The 13,816-nt window shown below is 31.5% G+C and overlaps 1 protein-coding gene across 2 annotated transcripts in view; it reads left to right on the top strand.

Moving 5' to 3' along the window:
• The first annotated feature begins 2,599 nt into the window (after nt 1–2,599).
• LOC140437228 (pH-sensitive chloride channel 2-like) overlaps nt 2,600–13,816 on the top strand; it is a 117,225-nt gene continuing 106,008 nt past the window's right edge. Inside the window, exon 1 of one of the 2 annotated variants that reach the window (XM_072526608.1) lies at nt 2,600–2,823. In XM_072526608.1, the coding sequence (XP_072382709.1) occupies nt 2,759–2,823 (65 nt within the window). In that variant the 5' untranslated portion in view covers nt 2,600–2,758. The remainder of the gene's footprint in view (nt 2,824–13,816) is intronic. The other variant, XM_072526609.1, reaches the window with a different exon arrangement.

Here is a 13,816-nt window from a genome sequence, read left to right as displayed (position 1 = left end):
ATTTCACTAAAGACTATAAAGTGTAAACGCATGCCAAAAATAGATCACTTGAAAAAGGCACTCTGCCTAAACAACTGTAGTGATAAGGTTTTATAATAAATTTGGTGGAAATTTTTGGAAACAAATTTTTCAGTGTTTTATTGTTACATAAAATGAATTTCCATCAAGTAACGGTCGAATCCATCAATGATATCTAGATATTTAAACTCCATTACATGTTTTATTATCTGACTTTTCAGTTCCAATTTACAACTTAGTAAATTTGCTGTTATAACCATGCATTTTGTCTTTTTTGGTGAAATTAACAAGTTCAATTTTTTGGCGATTATATTAAATTGGTGCAGTATACGTTGTAAATCATCTTTACTTTGAAAGAGTAGTATTGCGTCGTCTACATATCAGATTATTTTAAGTTGTTTTTCTCCCATTTGGTATCCTTTTTTAGTTCTTACTTTTTTTATTATTTTATCGATAATCAGGTTGAACAATAGAGGACTCAGGTAATCTCCCTGTCTTATCCCATTTCCAGCTTTAATAGGGTCGGTTAGTTCTTCTTCTACTTTTAATTTTGTTGTATTGTTTTGTTAGATATTTTCGATCATTTTGATTATTCCTAGAAGTATCTATCTTGCGTACAATAAGTGGACAACGTCCTTTAATTTAACCCGGTCAACTGCCTTCTTAAGATTCACGAAACATAGATATGCCGGTTTGTTGTATTCTAATGATTTCTCTTGCACTTGCCTCATTATAAATATAGCGTGGGTGCATGATATTTCCGACCTAAAACCTTATTGTTCTTCTGTTAGTGTTATAATTTTATTCAGTGTATTTGTTATCACTTTGCTTATTAATTTTATTGTTGTGTTTAATAAATTAATTGCTCCGTAATTTTCCGGGTCTGATTTGTCTCCCTTTTAAAGAAAGTTATTAGGATGCTTAATAGCTGTTTGGTCAGATCTGGTTCCCCGTACTTTAGGAGTTTGTTCGGTATTCTGTCCTCTCCTGGTGATTTTCAATTTTTTAATTTCCTTAATGCTTCTATTACCTCTTCCTCCCTAATATGTATTTCTTCGTTTGTCGTCACCGCTGGTATTGGTGGTTCATTATCATCACCTTTAGCAAATAGGGATGGAAAGTAGTCTACCCATGTTTCCTTTTAAATGTGTTTCATTTTTATTAGTTCGTTCATCTCTTTTCTTTGTCCTTTGATCATTCTTTATATTTCTTTTTTTGTTTCGTAGAAGTCGTGTTTCGCCTTTTTTCAGAAGTTCTGCAAGTGTTCCTTTTATTTGTCTAACTAAAGTATTCGTTTCATTTCTGATTCGTTTATAGTGGTTATACGCCTGTTGTGTTTGTTGTGTTCTGTATTGTAAAAACTTTTCTTTACATTTTGTCTTCACTTCCCCTCTAAACCACGGTGTTTTCTTTTTTGATATTTCAAACACTGCATGTGGAGATTGTGGGGTGGTTTGAGTAGTTACCACAGCCGGTCCCAAGCCCGGATAATAAGTGGAGGATGATTGGCAAGGTTAGTGTCCTACCAATCGTAAAAACGAATACTGCTCAAAGAAACAATGTACAAAAATGAATGTATGTGACAAAATGTATTACTGGAACTCTAAAGGTGCATTGCTGTGATGCAAATTTCTGTAAGGGGTAGGAAAGGAATATGAAAGAAGATCTGGTGATGCACGCTTATGCAAAATATGCCTGTGAAGGGGATTGCTATTGTTATGACCTAAGATAGAAACTTATTATAGAGTAATGTTATTAGGGAAGTTCACCTTGCATGGAAATAAAGGCAAAGATAATGATAATGAAACACGCCATAAACTTAGTCGTGAATATTAAGAAATTAGAGGTATTCGTGTCCTCGGAATTAAAAAATACGTGCATGGTTCATAATGCTTGAGAACCATATCACCACTTCATTGGATCGACGATTAATGATTTAAAACTACATACTAATAATATAAACTTACATTTTTCTATATAGAACTCTTTAGGTCAAAATGTTCTAGTATTTAGAGTTCAAGCCATTTACCCGATTACTAAAAAATGTTGTCCTCTTAGTCTTTCTTCTTATGTCTTTATCCATATTTGTTTACAACTTCTTCTTGTCCTGTTCTTTTATCTTATAATATCTAATGGAAATTTTTTTGAGATATCTAATTTTTGTTTATTCATTTGTACATGAACATAACATAGTTTAGGTATATGCACTATTGTACATATTGTAGCTGAGCTACAGTTACATATATCTAGCCACTAGGAGATGCATGGGTTGGTGTTGAATGAGTAGATCAATAACGTTTGAACAAAAAAATCAGATACTAGTTTCCCTGTGTTATTTTACTGAAAAGCGATTTTATTTAATAGGTTTTTGTACATGAGTACTAAAACTTGTGATATTTATTTAATATATTTTTAAAACAATCAACTTATTGTTGTCAAACATAATACCAAAAACAAATTTAATTTAATGACTAACTGTATTAACAATTGTAATAAGCGTAGTAACTACGTGTCATAAAGAAATGTGAATAATGTTAAAACAATAAAAATACATATCAGGCTCCCAGACTAATCAGTTCAATATAATTTTTATGACGACCGTGATAACCAACTATAAGAAGCCGGGAGTTAGCATTGCTCAATCTTAGGTGGAAGTGTTGGCAAAAAATTAACTTTTCTTATTCAGAGACAAACGTGATATCTATATAAAATATATTGTTGTTATTCATCATCTGTTATCATGAAAAATGTACATTTAGTGGTTTGTTGTGTATTTTTGGGAAGTTTAGTAATGTGCGAAATAAGGTAAGTGAGTGATGGTCTTCAAAATAAAAAAAAAACATAATAAAATAGTTGTAAATAAAGTTTTATATGTGTTTTAGTAATAAATAATTAAGCTATTTATAATGTAAGTTGTCAATACTACTCAACTAAAATAAACTAATTTACACGTGTATTTCAATTTCAATTCAATTTCAATTTCAATTAATTTACAAGTGGAAATTATCAAATAGCATTTCCAAAATCTAAAAAATGCTGTGTTAAAAAAATGCTCATAATAAAATATAAATTGAATATTTTTTATATCCAGTAAATGATAAGATATACAGAGATCTGGTATAAACATTGAGTATTTGTCGTAATTAACTAAAGAGTTAGTTTAAGTTCTTTTATTGGCATTCTTTAACTACCACACAATCTGCGAGCATTGGAGACATTGTAAATTATACAAATAAATACCTTTTATTTGTATTTTATGGCTCTCTCCTGGTTTAATACTTATTTCATCAATATTTCTTGCCACTAAGCATACCACATTCATAAGGCAATTTCTTGGCGCATGTCGCAACATCTGCGCCGGTATTTATTCACTTTTAATCTTACTTGTTCTCCTTCTTTTTCTTCCTCTTTATAAGCAATTCTGCTTGTTCATTGGCGGATTAATACCTCTATGGAAGATTGTCACTCCATTTTTGGCGCGGTGTCCGATACTTCTGCTGCCGATTGGTTACTTATCTCTTGCTATTTTGACGATACGGGTCTCCTCCATTCAGCTTATGTTGTTATTCCAGTGTTTTTTCTATTTTGTGTCCATTCATTGTCTTGACTTTTCTTTCGATCTCTCAGTGTATTTCCTGTAATTCTTTTCAGTACTCTCATCTCTGCCGTTTCCAGTAGCCTTTGCGTTGTGGCTGTCTCGGGTCTTGTTTCTGAGGCATATGTCATTATTGGTCTTACAATAGCTTTATAATTTCTTGACTTCATCTCAGTGTTAATGTGTCTGTTTGGCCATATAGTGTTATTAAGGCATTCTGCCAGTTTATTTGCTTTTTGTACTTGATCTCTCACCTCTTTGTCCAGGTCTCCATAGCTAGACAATGTAATTCTCAGGTATTTTATTTTTAATACTTGTTTAATAATACTGATGCCATCAATTTTTATTTAACATCTGGTTGGTTCTTTACTGACTACTTCTTCTTCTCATTGCGCCGTCTCCTTTCGAAGGTTGGCGATCTAAATGGCAATTGTAGTTTTGGAAACTGCTGCGCGAAAGATCTCTGCGGATGAGCGGTCGAACCATCTCCTCAGGTCTTTCAACCACGAGTTCTGGCGTCTTCCTACTAATCTTTTGCCCTGTACTTTTCCTTCCAGTATAACTTGAAGTAATTAATATCTTTCGCCTCTCAGCACATGACCCAAGTATTGCATTTTCCTCTCTTTGATTATTCTTAGTAATTCTTTTTGTTTACACATGCGACGAAGTACCTCAACATTAGTAACTCTTTGTACCCATGGAATCCTCAACATTCGTCTGTATATATACATCTCAAAGGCATCTCTTCTTTTTTCTATTTCAGAGTCCATTGTCCAACTTTCACAGCCATACAGTAAGACAGAAAAAACGTAACATCTGATCATTCGGATTCTAAGCTGTAGACTAAGGTCTGATCTAATTTATATTTAAATGGGAATAAGCCACAATTAAAGGTTAAAATACGTTTATTGACGTTTCAATTTCCACTTCGGAAATCGTTCTCAAAATACAAACATTAGTAAATTAAATAAATTTTGTTTTTTGTTACTTAGTGAAATAATTCTTCTAATAGTTTAATTTTATCTGACTCATCTATATTGACAATTCAGACATACCTTATACATTTTAAAGTAGAAGACTTTAAAATGATATTGCCAATATTGTTGAGTTGCGTTCCTGGGACGACTTTACTTATAAGATAGTTCATTCGATTACATGAAATCAACTTTAACTTGAGAATATCCGTAAGAAAAGATCATAACATGTAATTCGTCTTTAAAAAGACAAATACATGCCATGATGACAGTAAAATTCTCCTGTTAGTGATTCCATAGTAAATTATGAGGGAAAAACCAGGAAAAAAACCTCATAATACTATCCCGACATGGTAAGTATTTGATCGTGCATTTAGTTTAATATAGATGAGTCAGATAAAATTAAACTATTAGAAGAATTTTTTCACTAAGTAACAAAAAACAAAATTTATTTAATTTACTAATGTTTGTATTTTGAGAACGATTTCCGAAGTGGAAATTGAAACGTCAATAAACGTATTTTAACCTTTAATTGTGGCTTATTCCCATTTAAATATAAATTAATTTAAAATGCCACAAGAAAATAGCTTCAGAACAATATTAAGGTCTGATCTTGTAAAAAATGTTTTAATGCTCATGAATGTTTTCCTTGCTTGTTCGATTCTTGATAGGATTTCTTTTTTTGGATTACACTGACTATTGATATTTGTTCCCAAATATTTTATGGAATTTACCTGTTCTATTATTTGACCCTTGGCATACACCTGTACGTTTATTGGTGTCTTTGAAAATACTAAAGTTTTAGTTTTGGAAACGTTTAGATGTAAACCGAACATTTCGCTGTGGTGAACTACCGCATTTATTATATTTTGTAGTTCTTGTGCGTTGCTTGATATTAAGACGGTATCATCAGCGTATCTTATGTTGTCTATGCTGATTCCGTTAATCTTAATTCCGCCTTGGACCTCGTCTAATGCTTCTCTGAATATAGACTCCGAATACAAATTAAAGAGTAGCGGTGATAAGACGCAACCCTGTCTCACTCCTCGTCGGATTTGTATGTCTTCGGATGTTGTGTGCTCTGACTACTATTGTTTTAGTTTTCTAAGATCAGATTGTCATATTAAATTCTTTTGATCTTATGTTAAATCTGTGGACCAGTCCTTCCAGACTATCTTCATCTTGGGCTGTCAATATTGCGTCGTCTGCGTTACAGAGTATTTTTATTTCTTTGTTTCCCATTCTGTATCCTCTTCTTTTCTTAACGCTTTTATGAGTTTTTATGATATTTAGGAAAACTTCTCTATGATACAGAAGATGGATTACATATTTGAGTCTTACTCTGTTAAACGCTTTTTTAGGTCAATCAGACACAGAAATGCTGGTCTATTATACTCTAGTGATTTCTCAGTAATTGACTTTATAACCAATATTGCATCAAAACAGGATCTTCCACTATAAAAACCCGTTGTTCATCTATTGAATTTATCCTCTGATTTATTAGCACTTTTAAAATTTTGGTTGTAAGTTTTAATTTTGGTTTTTGGTATCCCGTCTTTAGCTGCTGCTTTTCTTGTCTTAATGTTTTTAAGTATTTCCGAACTTCCTATATTAGTGGTATTTTCTGGTGTTTCCTGTTCTAGCGTAGTTTGTTCTTCCTCTGCATAGAGCTTTTTTAGTTAGTCAATCCACGTATCGTGTTCTATGTGTTTTGACTGCTTAGTTTATTAGTTGCTTTACCTTCGTTCTTTGACCTCTTATGAAGCGCCATATTTCCTTGTGCAGACCGTAAAAATGATGTTTCATTTCTTTCGAAAAGCGTTTCAAGTGATCGTTAACATATATCATCTGGGTATTAGGAGACAGTTCGAGAAATTACTTATGTACTTGCATCCAGAATATATCACGAGCGATATCCTGAATGGAGGAAGCCAAACGCAAGAGCTTTTGAAAAATTAATAGATCATTTTGTTCGAACTGGGTCAGTTGTATATGAAAAAAAAAATGAGAGAACCAAAACTGTTCTAAGTGAAGAAAATAAATATAATATACTGATAGCTACTATTAAAGATCCCCATAGCAGTACGTGAAATTTGACGTCAACATGACATTAGTTAAACTTCGGCTTCAAAAATCCTTCGTAAACATAAACTGCATCTTTACCGCATACAGTTATATCAAGAATTGACAGTCGATGATTATCAACGCAAATTACCCTTTTATCAATGGTCTCAACAGCAAATGCAAGGAGAGCGATTTTTTTTTTCGATTTTCTGCTTTTTGGAGATGAGACTAGATTTCACAACAATGGGACGATTGTTGGCGATTATGTGATTGGCCCACAATTTTTTTGACGGTCGTATGAATGGTGCCATATATCTGGATTTTCTAAATAATCATTTGCCAATACTACTGCAAAATGTACAGCTTAATATTTGATAACGAATGTGGTTTTTACACGACGGTGCTCCAGTTCACCACAATGCTCCTATTCACAATCATCTAAATAATTACTTCCATGAGAGGTGGATAGGCAGAGGTGGACCAACTGTTTGGCCACCGCAATCAACGGAATTCTCCAAAATTGTTTTTTTCATGTACACCAGAAGCCTCCAACAACGCCAGATGATATGAAAAATAGAATAATAAAAGCTTTTAATAAAATTGACTTACAAATATTAAGAAATGTGGCTCGGTCATTTGAATATCGGTTACAAACTTGTATAGACGCTGAAGGTGGACATTTTGAACATTTACTTTAGACTTACTTCCTTAATATCACAATTATTGTTAAATTTATTACATATTAATATTATTGTTTATATGTTTTGTTAGTTACTTATTGATTAAAAATAACTTTGTTATATTATCACTCAATACTCAATATTTATTTCTACTTACGAAAATTGAATGTATTCCCGAAATTTGAAGAAAACTAAATATCTCGGAAAATAATGAGTTTAGGTATAGGGAATGCTATATAAAAATGAAAGAGTATTATAGATACAATATTTCTAAAAAATACTTTATTATATAAATTAAATAATTGTTTGTGCATTACTTCTTTATATACATGGTATTAATTTAATAGGGATTTTGAAATAAATATGGTCATAACTTGTTTAATACTCTGTATAGTAATGCAGAGCCCAATATTATAAGAACAAAAATTATGAGAGGAATATAAATATGAAAAAATATATAGAGTGTCCCATTTAAACATTTCTATGTTTTCTTTAACTCGTAGTTATTAATCACCCTGTAGAATTCCACATATTTTCAAAGCATGGGTAATACCATTACCTACATTTTTTCCAAATAAGTATGTTGGTTAGATATATATGTATATATAATAGAAGATAGGTACCTACCAAAGATTTGTAAGGTTGCGGTCAAAAGGCCTTCTCGCCGCAACCTCACAAATCATTTCAAATTTTACTGTATTAACCGGTCACAAACAACTCGCATATATATGTATATATATATATATATATATATATATATATATATATATATATATATATACATATATATATATATATATATATATATTTAAAAATAAATTTATCTCTCGTAGTAGTGTAAATAAAACCAACGGAAAGGTGGTGTTATCTGAATTCACGATAGGGCAATGTACCAAATTAAAAATGTGGTATTGCCAGCTGTTACTTTCCTTATAAACATTTTATTGCGTAAACAATACAAATTTATGATTGTTAATTTTTCAACAAACTTTACAACAAAATAAAACCTTTCTTATTCCCCTCACTTGTAATATACTATAGGATATTAAAAATATCACAAATTACGACCATAAATCTCTGGCAACTGTGTCGGACTTGATTTTAGAATTAAAGCATTTAACAAAACGAACTTTAACGTTTTGAGTGGGACCAATCGAATATTTACATTAAAATTTAATTTGTATATGAAGTTTGTATGAATTGTAAATCGTCAAAACGAATTTTAAAATTAAACGTAAAATTCAATTTTTTAATAGAGAATATTTCTTTAATGTTTTATGTGTTCTTCTAGTTCTTTTATTTTGGTTTTAGACAAAAAGCCCCTTTTATCTTTATTCACCTATCACTTTCGTGTTAAGTATATTACTTTAGCTCTTTCGGGGCAGATCTATACTCCAAAGTACTACTAATGATCTATTCAATACATTATAATTTTAATACCCCTTAATTAATAAATTGAAACCGACAAAGTTCGTCAATGAATATATTGAAAAGAAGTATGTGAATGGATCTCTCTGGCGGATCCCATTTCCAACCAATATTATCCAACCAGCTTAAATGATGCAGTCGCTACTAAATAAAACTAGCTTGTGTCAGTTTCTCAATATTTACCAGGAAAAAATTACATACTGAAATTAAATTACTAAAATTTTTCTAAAATAGCGTAAGCTATATTTTGGGTTTAAAATATACCATACTTAAATAACATTAACTATTTAATTATTTTATGTATGATTTTGATGTCACACAAAAGTTTGATTACATTTCAAAGTATTTAATCGGCAAATAACAAAATTATTTAAGAATGATTCACCGAACTACGATTAGTGAAAGAAATTTAATTATTACTCACCACACAAGTGGATATAGCCAAAGAGACATATCCAAATTGGTAAATAAATTTTCAACAGTTTAGCACATTATTGAAGGTTACCAAAATAATAAGAGAGTTGAAAATAAATCGGTTAGCTCAAAATAAGATTGTTACCGAACGTGAGGAGAAATATGGATTTGTTGTCAGAGAAATAGCAAATAATCCTACAAAAAGTGCACCAAAATTGAGAGAGGATGTGAAAAGATAGTTTGGAAAACAATGTAACCCCGAAATTATTAGGGATATTACGAAAGAATAAGCTACATGGTCGAACTAGTAGAAATAAACCTTTTATTAGCCAAAGAAATAGGCATATTAGATTCGTGTTCGCTAGCGAGCAAAGATTTGAACTTTTGGAATTCAGTAACACTTGCTGATGGAAAAATATCGGTGTGGAGAAAGCCGAATGGAGGACTAAAAGTAAAAAATATGAAAGCTACGGCAAAGCACGGTGGAGGTAGAGCGATGATGTGGGGGTGTGTCATCTGCAGGAGTAGGTATACGTTTTATTGAAGGGAGTATGAACAAATACATGTACTTGGATATACTAAGGCAGCATCTCGCCGCTAGGGCTCAAAAATTAGGTATTAATAACCATTACCGGTTTTATCAGGACAACTATCCAAAACACACGTCATATCGGGTTTGTACTTGGTTGCTTTATAATTGCCGAAATGTCATTAAAACACCAGCCCAGTCACTAGATTTGAATGTTATTGAAAATTTGTGGTTGACATTAAAAAATAAAGTAAATAGTGCCCCAATATCAAATAGAAATAAATTGAAAGTAAAAATTATTGAAGCCTGGGACACAATTTCCGCAGAGTACACTAGAAAAGTTGGTCGAATCAATGCCTAGATGACTGCAATCTGTAATTGATAATGACGGAAGACCTACAAAATTATTTTTTAATGCGTAGTTTGTTTTCTGTATTAATTTTCTTGTTTTAAAGTTTGACTAATTTGAGCTGTAACATCAAATTCATACATAAAATAATTAAATATTTATTGTTATTTTAGTATGGTACATTTAAAGCCCAAAAAATAGCTTATACTATTTTAAAAGACTTGTAGTAATTTAATTTCAGTATGTAATTTTTTTCTAATGAATATTGAGCCACTGACCCAAGCCTGTTTTATTAGCTTAACCCAAAAGCTACTGCATCATTTAAGGTGTGAGTCACTGTATATATATATATATATATATATATATATATATATATATATATATTCATCTAATGTTATTTGAGTAAAAAATTTAATTTCTTATTACCAGTTTACTTCTTTAATTTACCACATACAGCATTATCGTTTACAGTATAAAGTTGCCTTTTTCATTATGCAGGGTTCTGTCAAAATTGGTATAAAACAGGCATCCTAAATTTTCACCTAATTCCTTTTTTTCACGTCGACCCTCTATGTGATTCACTATTTTAGAAGAACATCTGTATTAGTATTTCTCATACCTATCTCTAGCAGTTTTCAAACAAATTATTTTATACACTTTTGTCACAAAAATTTATTTTCTTATAGACCATGTTGTATTAATTTACAACTTTAATATTGTAAGTTAATATGTGTATGATCAAAAACTTCGGAAACTGGAGTACCTTGGTCATATAATGCGTAATGAACAAAGATACAAGCTATTTCGGACCAGACTTTAACGTAAGGTGAAGTTAACACTAAAAAGTGAAGTTAATTGCAGTTAGTTTAATTAGAAATACTAATTACAACAATATTTAATCAGTGACTTTTAGTTTGAATCTTTAAGTTTATTATTATTTTTTTTTTTTTTGGTAAATTCATTGACCTACATTTTTCATAACCTTTACGGTGGTTGCAAGATTTCTGATCAATTGTGTATATGATATTCAAGGTTGATGTCACGCTTAAAATATTTTCTATTTAAATAAGATCAACATTACAAAAAATAAGTAGAAATAATTAAAGGTAATTATATTGACTATTAAGGAAGATAATATTAATTGTTCTAAAATTTTCCACAAAACAAAAACAATTATTTAAACCAAATTTTGTTATATAATATTTATATTTAAATTATTATTTTAAATAAATATTTTTGGTGTAACCATAACTACTACAGCGTTCAGTTAAATTCAAATAGTGAACTGCAAGTTCTAGACTTCTTCTCCCATTTAACGAAGATACTTTTCAAATGTGGCGTCCGCGGTGTGATAATGATTCTGCAGGTAAAGAGCCAGTGGAACTCTCTAATCAATTGGAAGATTTACAAAGCTGTGTAGTAAAACGTAAGCGACATGTTCAATACCTCTCTGATGATGCCAAACGTATGCTGAAACATGTGTATGAAGGACTGTGTTCTAAATTATCTAAATGAGAGGCAATTGTAGAAACATCCTTTTTGACCAGAGTGCTCAAACCAACCTGCTACAAGATTATAGAAGAAAAATCTTCTTCTAGACAAAAGAGAAAGGATTGTGGCAAATTCAAACAAACAGAACTGCACTTAATTGAACCTATAACCAGAACAATATACAAAATGTATACGGCTATCTACTTAACTCCTAGCGGAGTGATTGCCGCCTTCTTAGGGCTCTTCCGACTTATTTGTCCCGGGGAACCAGTCCGCATTAACATTTTGGTTTTACAATTGGTTGTGTGACTTGGCGTCTTCTACAATATATCTTCATTTTTTCCTGTTTTTGCTTATGGTTTTCCAATTTCTAACTCCCATCTTATTATATATATACAAGGATTTCCACAGTTTTCACTGTATTCCTTCACTCACGCGTTTTCTCCAATTTTTCCTGTTTAGCCAGTCCCCTTCCTGTAGTTTTCTTCTACTCATTGCTTCGTGAACTTCATCTCTGAAAGATCTTCGGAGTCTGCCTTTCTTTCTTCTTCCTATCGGGCTCCACTCTGTTATTCTATTTATCCACCGATTTTGGTCTGCTCTTCTGACATGTCCGTACCAGGTTAACCTCTTCTGTTCGATGTAGTCTATTATGTCGGAGTTCATTCCCATTCTCCTCTTAATCGCCATGATATTTATTCTATCTCTTTTTGTTACTCTGCAGCTTCTCCTTAGGAATTCCATCTCTGTTGCTCTTATTTTGTTTTTGGTTTTCTTATTTATTGTCCAATTTTCACACCCATAAGTGAGGATACTTCTTGTCGTGGTATTATATATTTTTTCTTTGTTTTCATGCTGATGTTCTTATCCCATAGTACCGGGTTCAATTTTCGTATGCAGTCTCTTGTTTGTCCTAGTCTATTTTTTATATCTTCCTCCGTTGTTCCTTTGTTTGATATTATGAAACCTAAATACTTATACTTGCCTGTTCCTTTAATTTGTTTACCTTCGTCTATTTCCAGCTGTTTTATTTCTGTATTCTCTGTTGTTAGATATTCAGTTTTCTTTAGGTTTATCTCCCATCTTATTAAGGTCCGCAATTATCTGGTTCTCCCATCTCGTCTTTGGTTTTTCTCGTGGTCTGCCTGATACTGATCTCCATTTAGCAATTTTCTTGATAACTGCTTCTGGATTTCTCCTTTCTAGATGTCCCATACATGTCTCTGTGCCTTGATAAATTTAATGATTTTTTGTCCTTTCAAAAGCTCTGTTATTTCATGGTTCATTAGTTTTCTAAATTCATTATTACCTAAGTTTAGTGGGCCTCCTATTCTACGAATGATTTTTCTCTCTAAGATCCTTAATCTTTCTTCATCTTTCTGTATCTAATACATTACTTCAGCACCATATGTGATTACTAGTCTAATTGTTGCTTTGTACCATTCTTTTTTCCTTTTTATTTCTTTATATCCAAGTTCCTTCTATATTGTTAGAGTTTGAGACTTTAAAATTTGCTTCCAACTCTTAAGAACAATCTTTCTGAATAATATCTAACTCTAGTTTCCCTACATTTCACAGTAAAATACCACAATGGTCACTCACTGGCGCTAGTGTCTTACTCGCTCTTGTTCCCGTAAATTTTCCAACGAAATTACGTGCCTACTATAAACAATTTATTATTTTTATAATCTATCTAATATACCAATATAATTCTATCTTTTATACTTAGCTTTCATAACTTACCTTCCATTATTTCGCAGTGTGCTTTTAATTAAAATCTTTGATTTTTTTGCGAAATAATATAGTGTTTTTTGTTGGTACTTACTTAGTGACTTTATTACGGATTACAGAAGCTGTACATAGGGTGTGCCAAAAGAAGCGGGACGGTCGAATATTTAACGAGATTTACATCGAATCAAACAAATTGAAAATAGATTTGGTTTGTTTCTGCAAAATTAAGTAACTTTTATTCATCATCTACCAACAATTCGAAAAAAATGTTTCTTATAAAGTAACTTATTTAAATCCAAATCTGCAATAAAAAATGGAGGTTCCCAAAATGGAGGTCCCCATTTATGATTTTAACCCTTAAATGCCCGTGATATGAAAATAACCATAAATGCCCATGTGGGGTCTCCTAGGGACCCCACTAAAATTTTCAATTTAGTAACGTCATTTAGCACTGACTAAAAGGAAAACACGGTTAAAAATAATTTTAAGCATATTTGAATAATTTTTATTTATTTTTCATACAAAATTAACGGCTTTTCTAGA

Source organism: Diabrotica undecimpunctata, chromosome 3 (genome assembly GCF_040954645.1).
Source record: "Diabrotica undecimpunctata isolate CICGRU chromosome 3, icDiaUnde3, whole genome shotgun sequence".
NCBI classification, from domain to species: Eukaryota; Metazoa; Arthropoda; class Insecta; order Coleoptera; family Chrysomelidae; genus Diabrotica; species Diabrotica undecimpunctata.
This window is presented reverse-complemented; position numbering and strand designations above follow the sequence as displayed.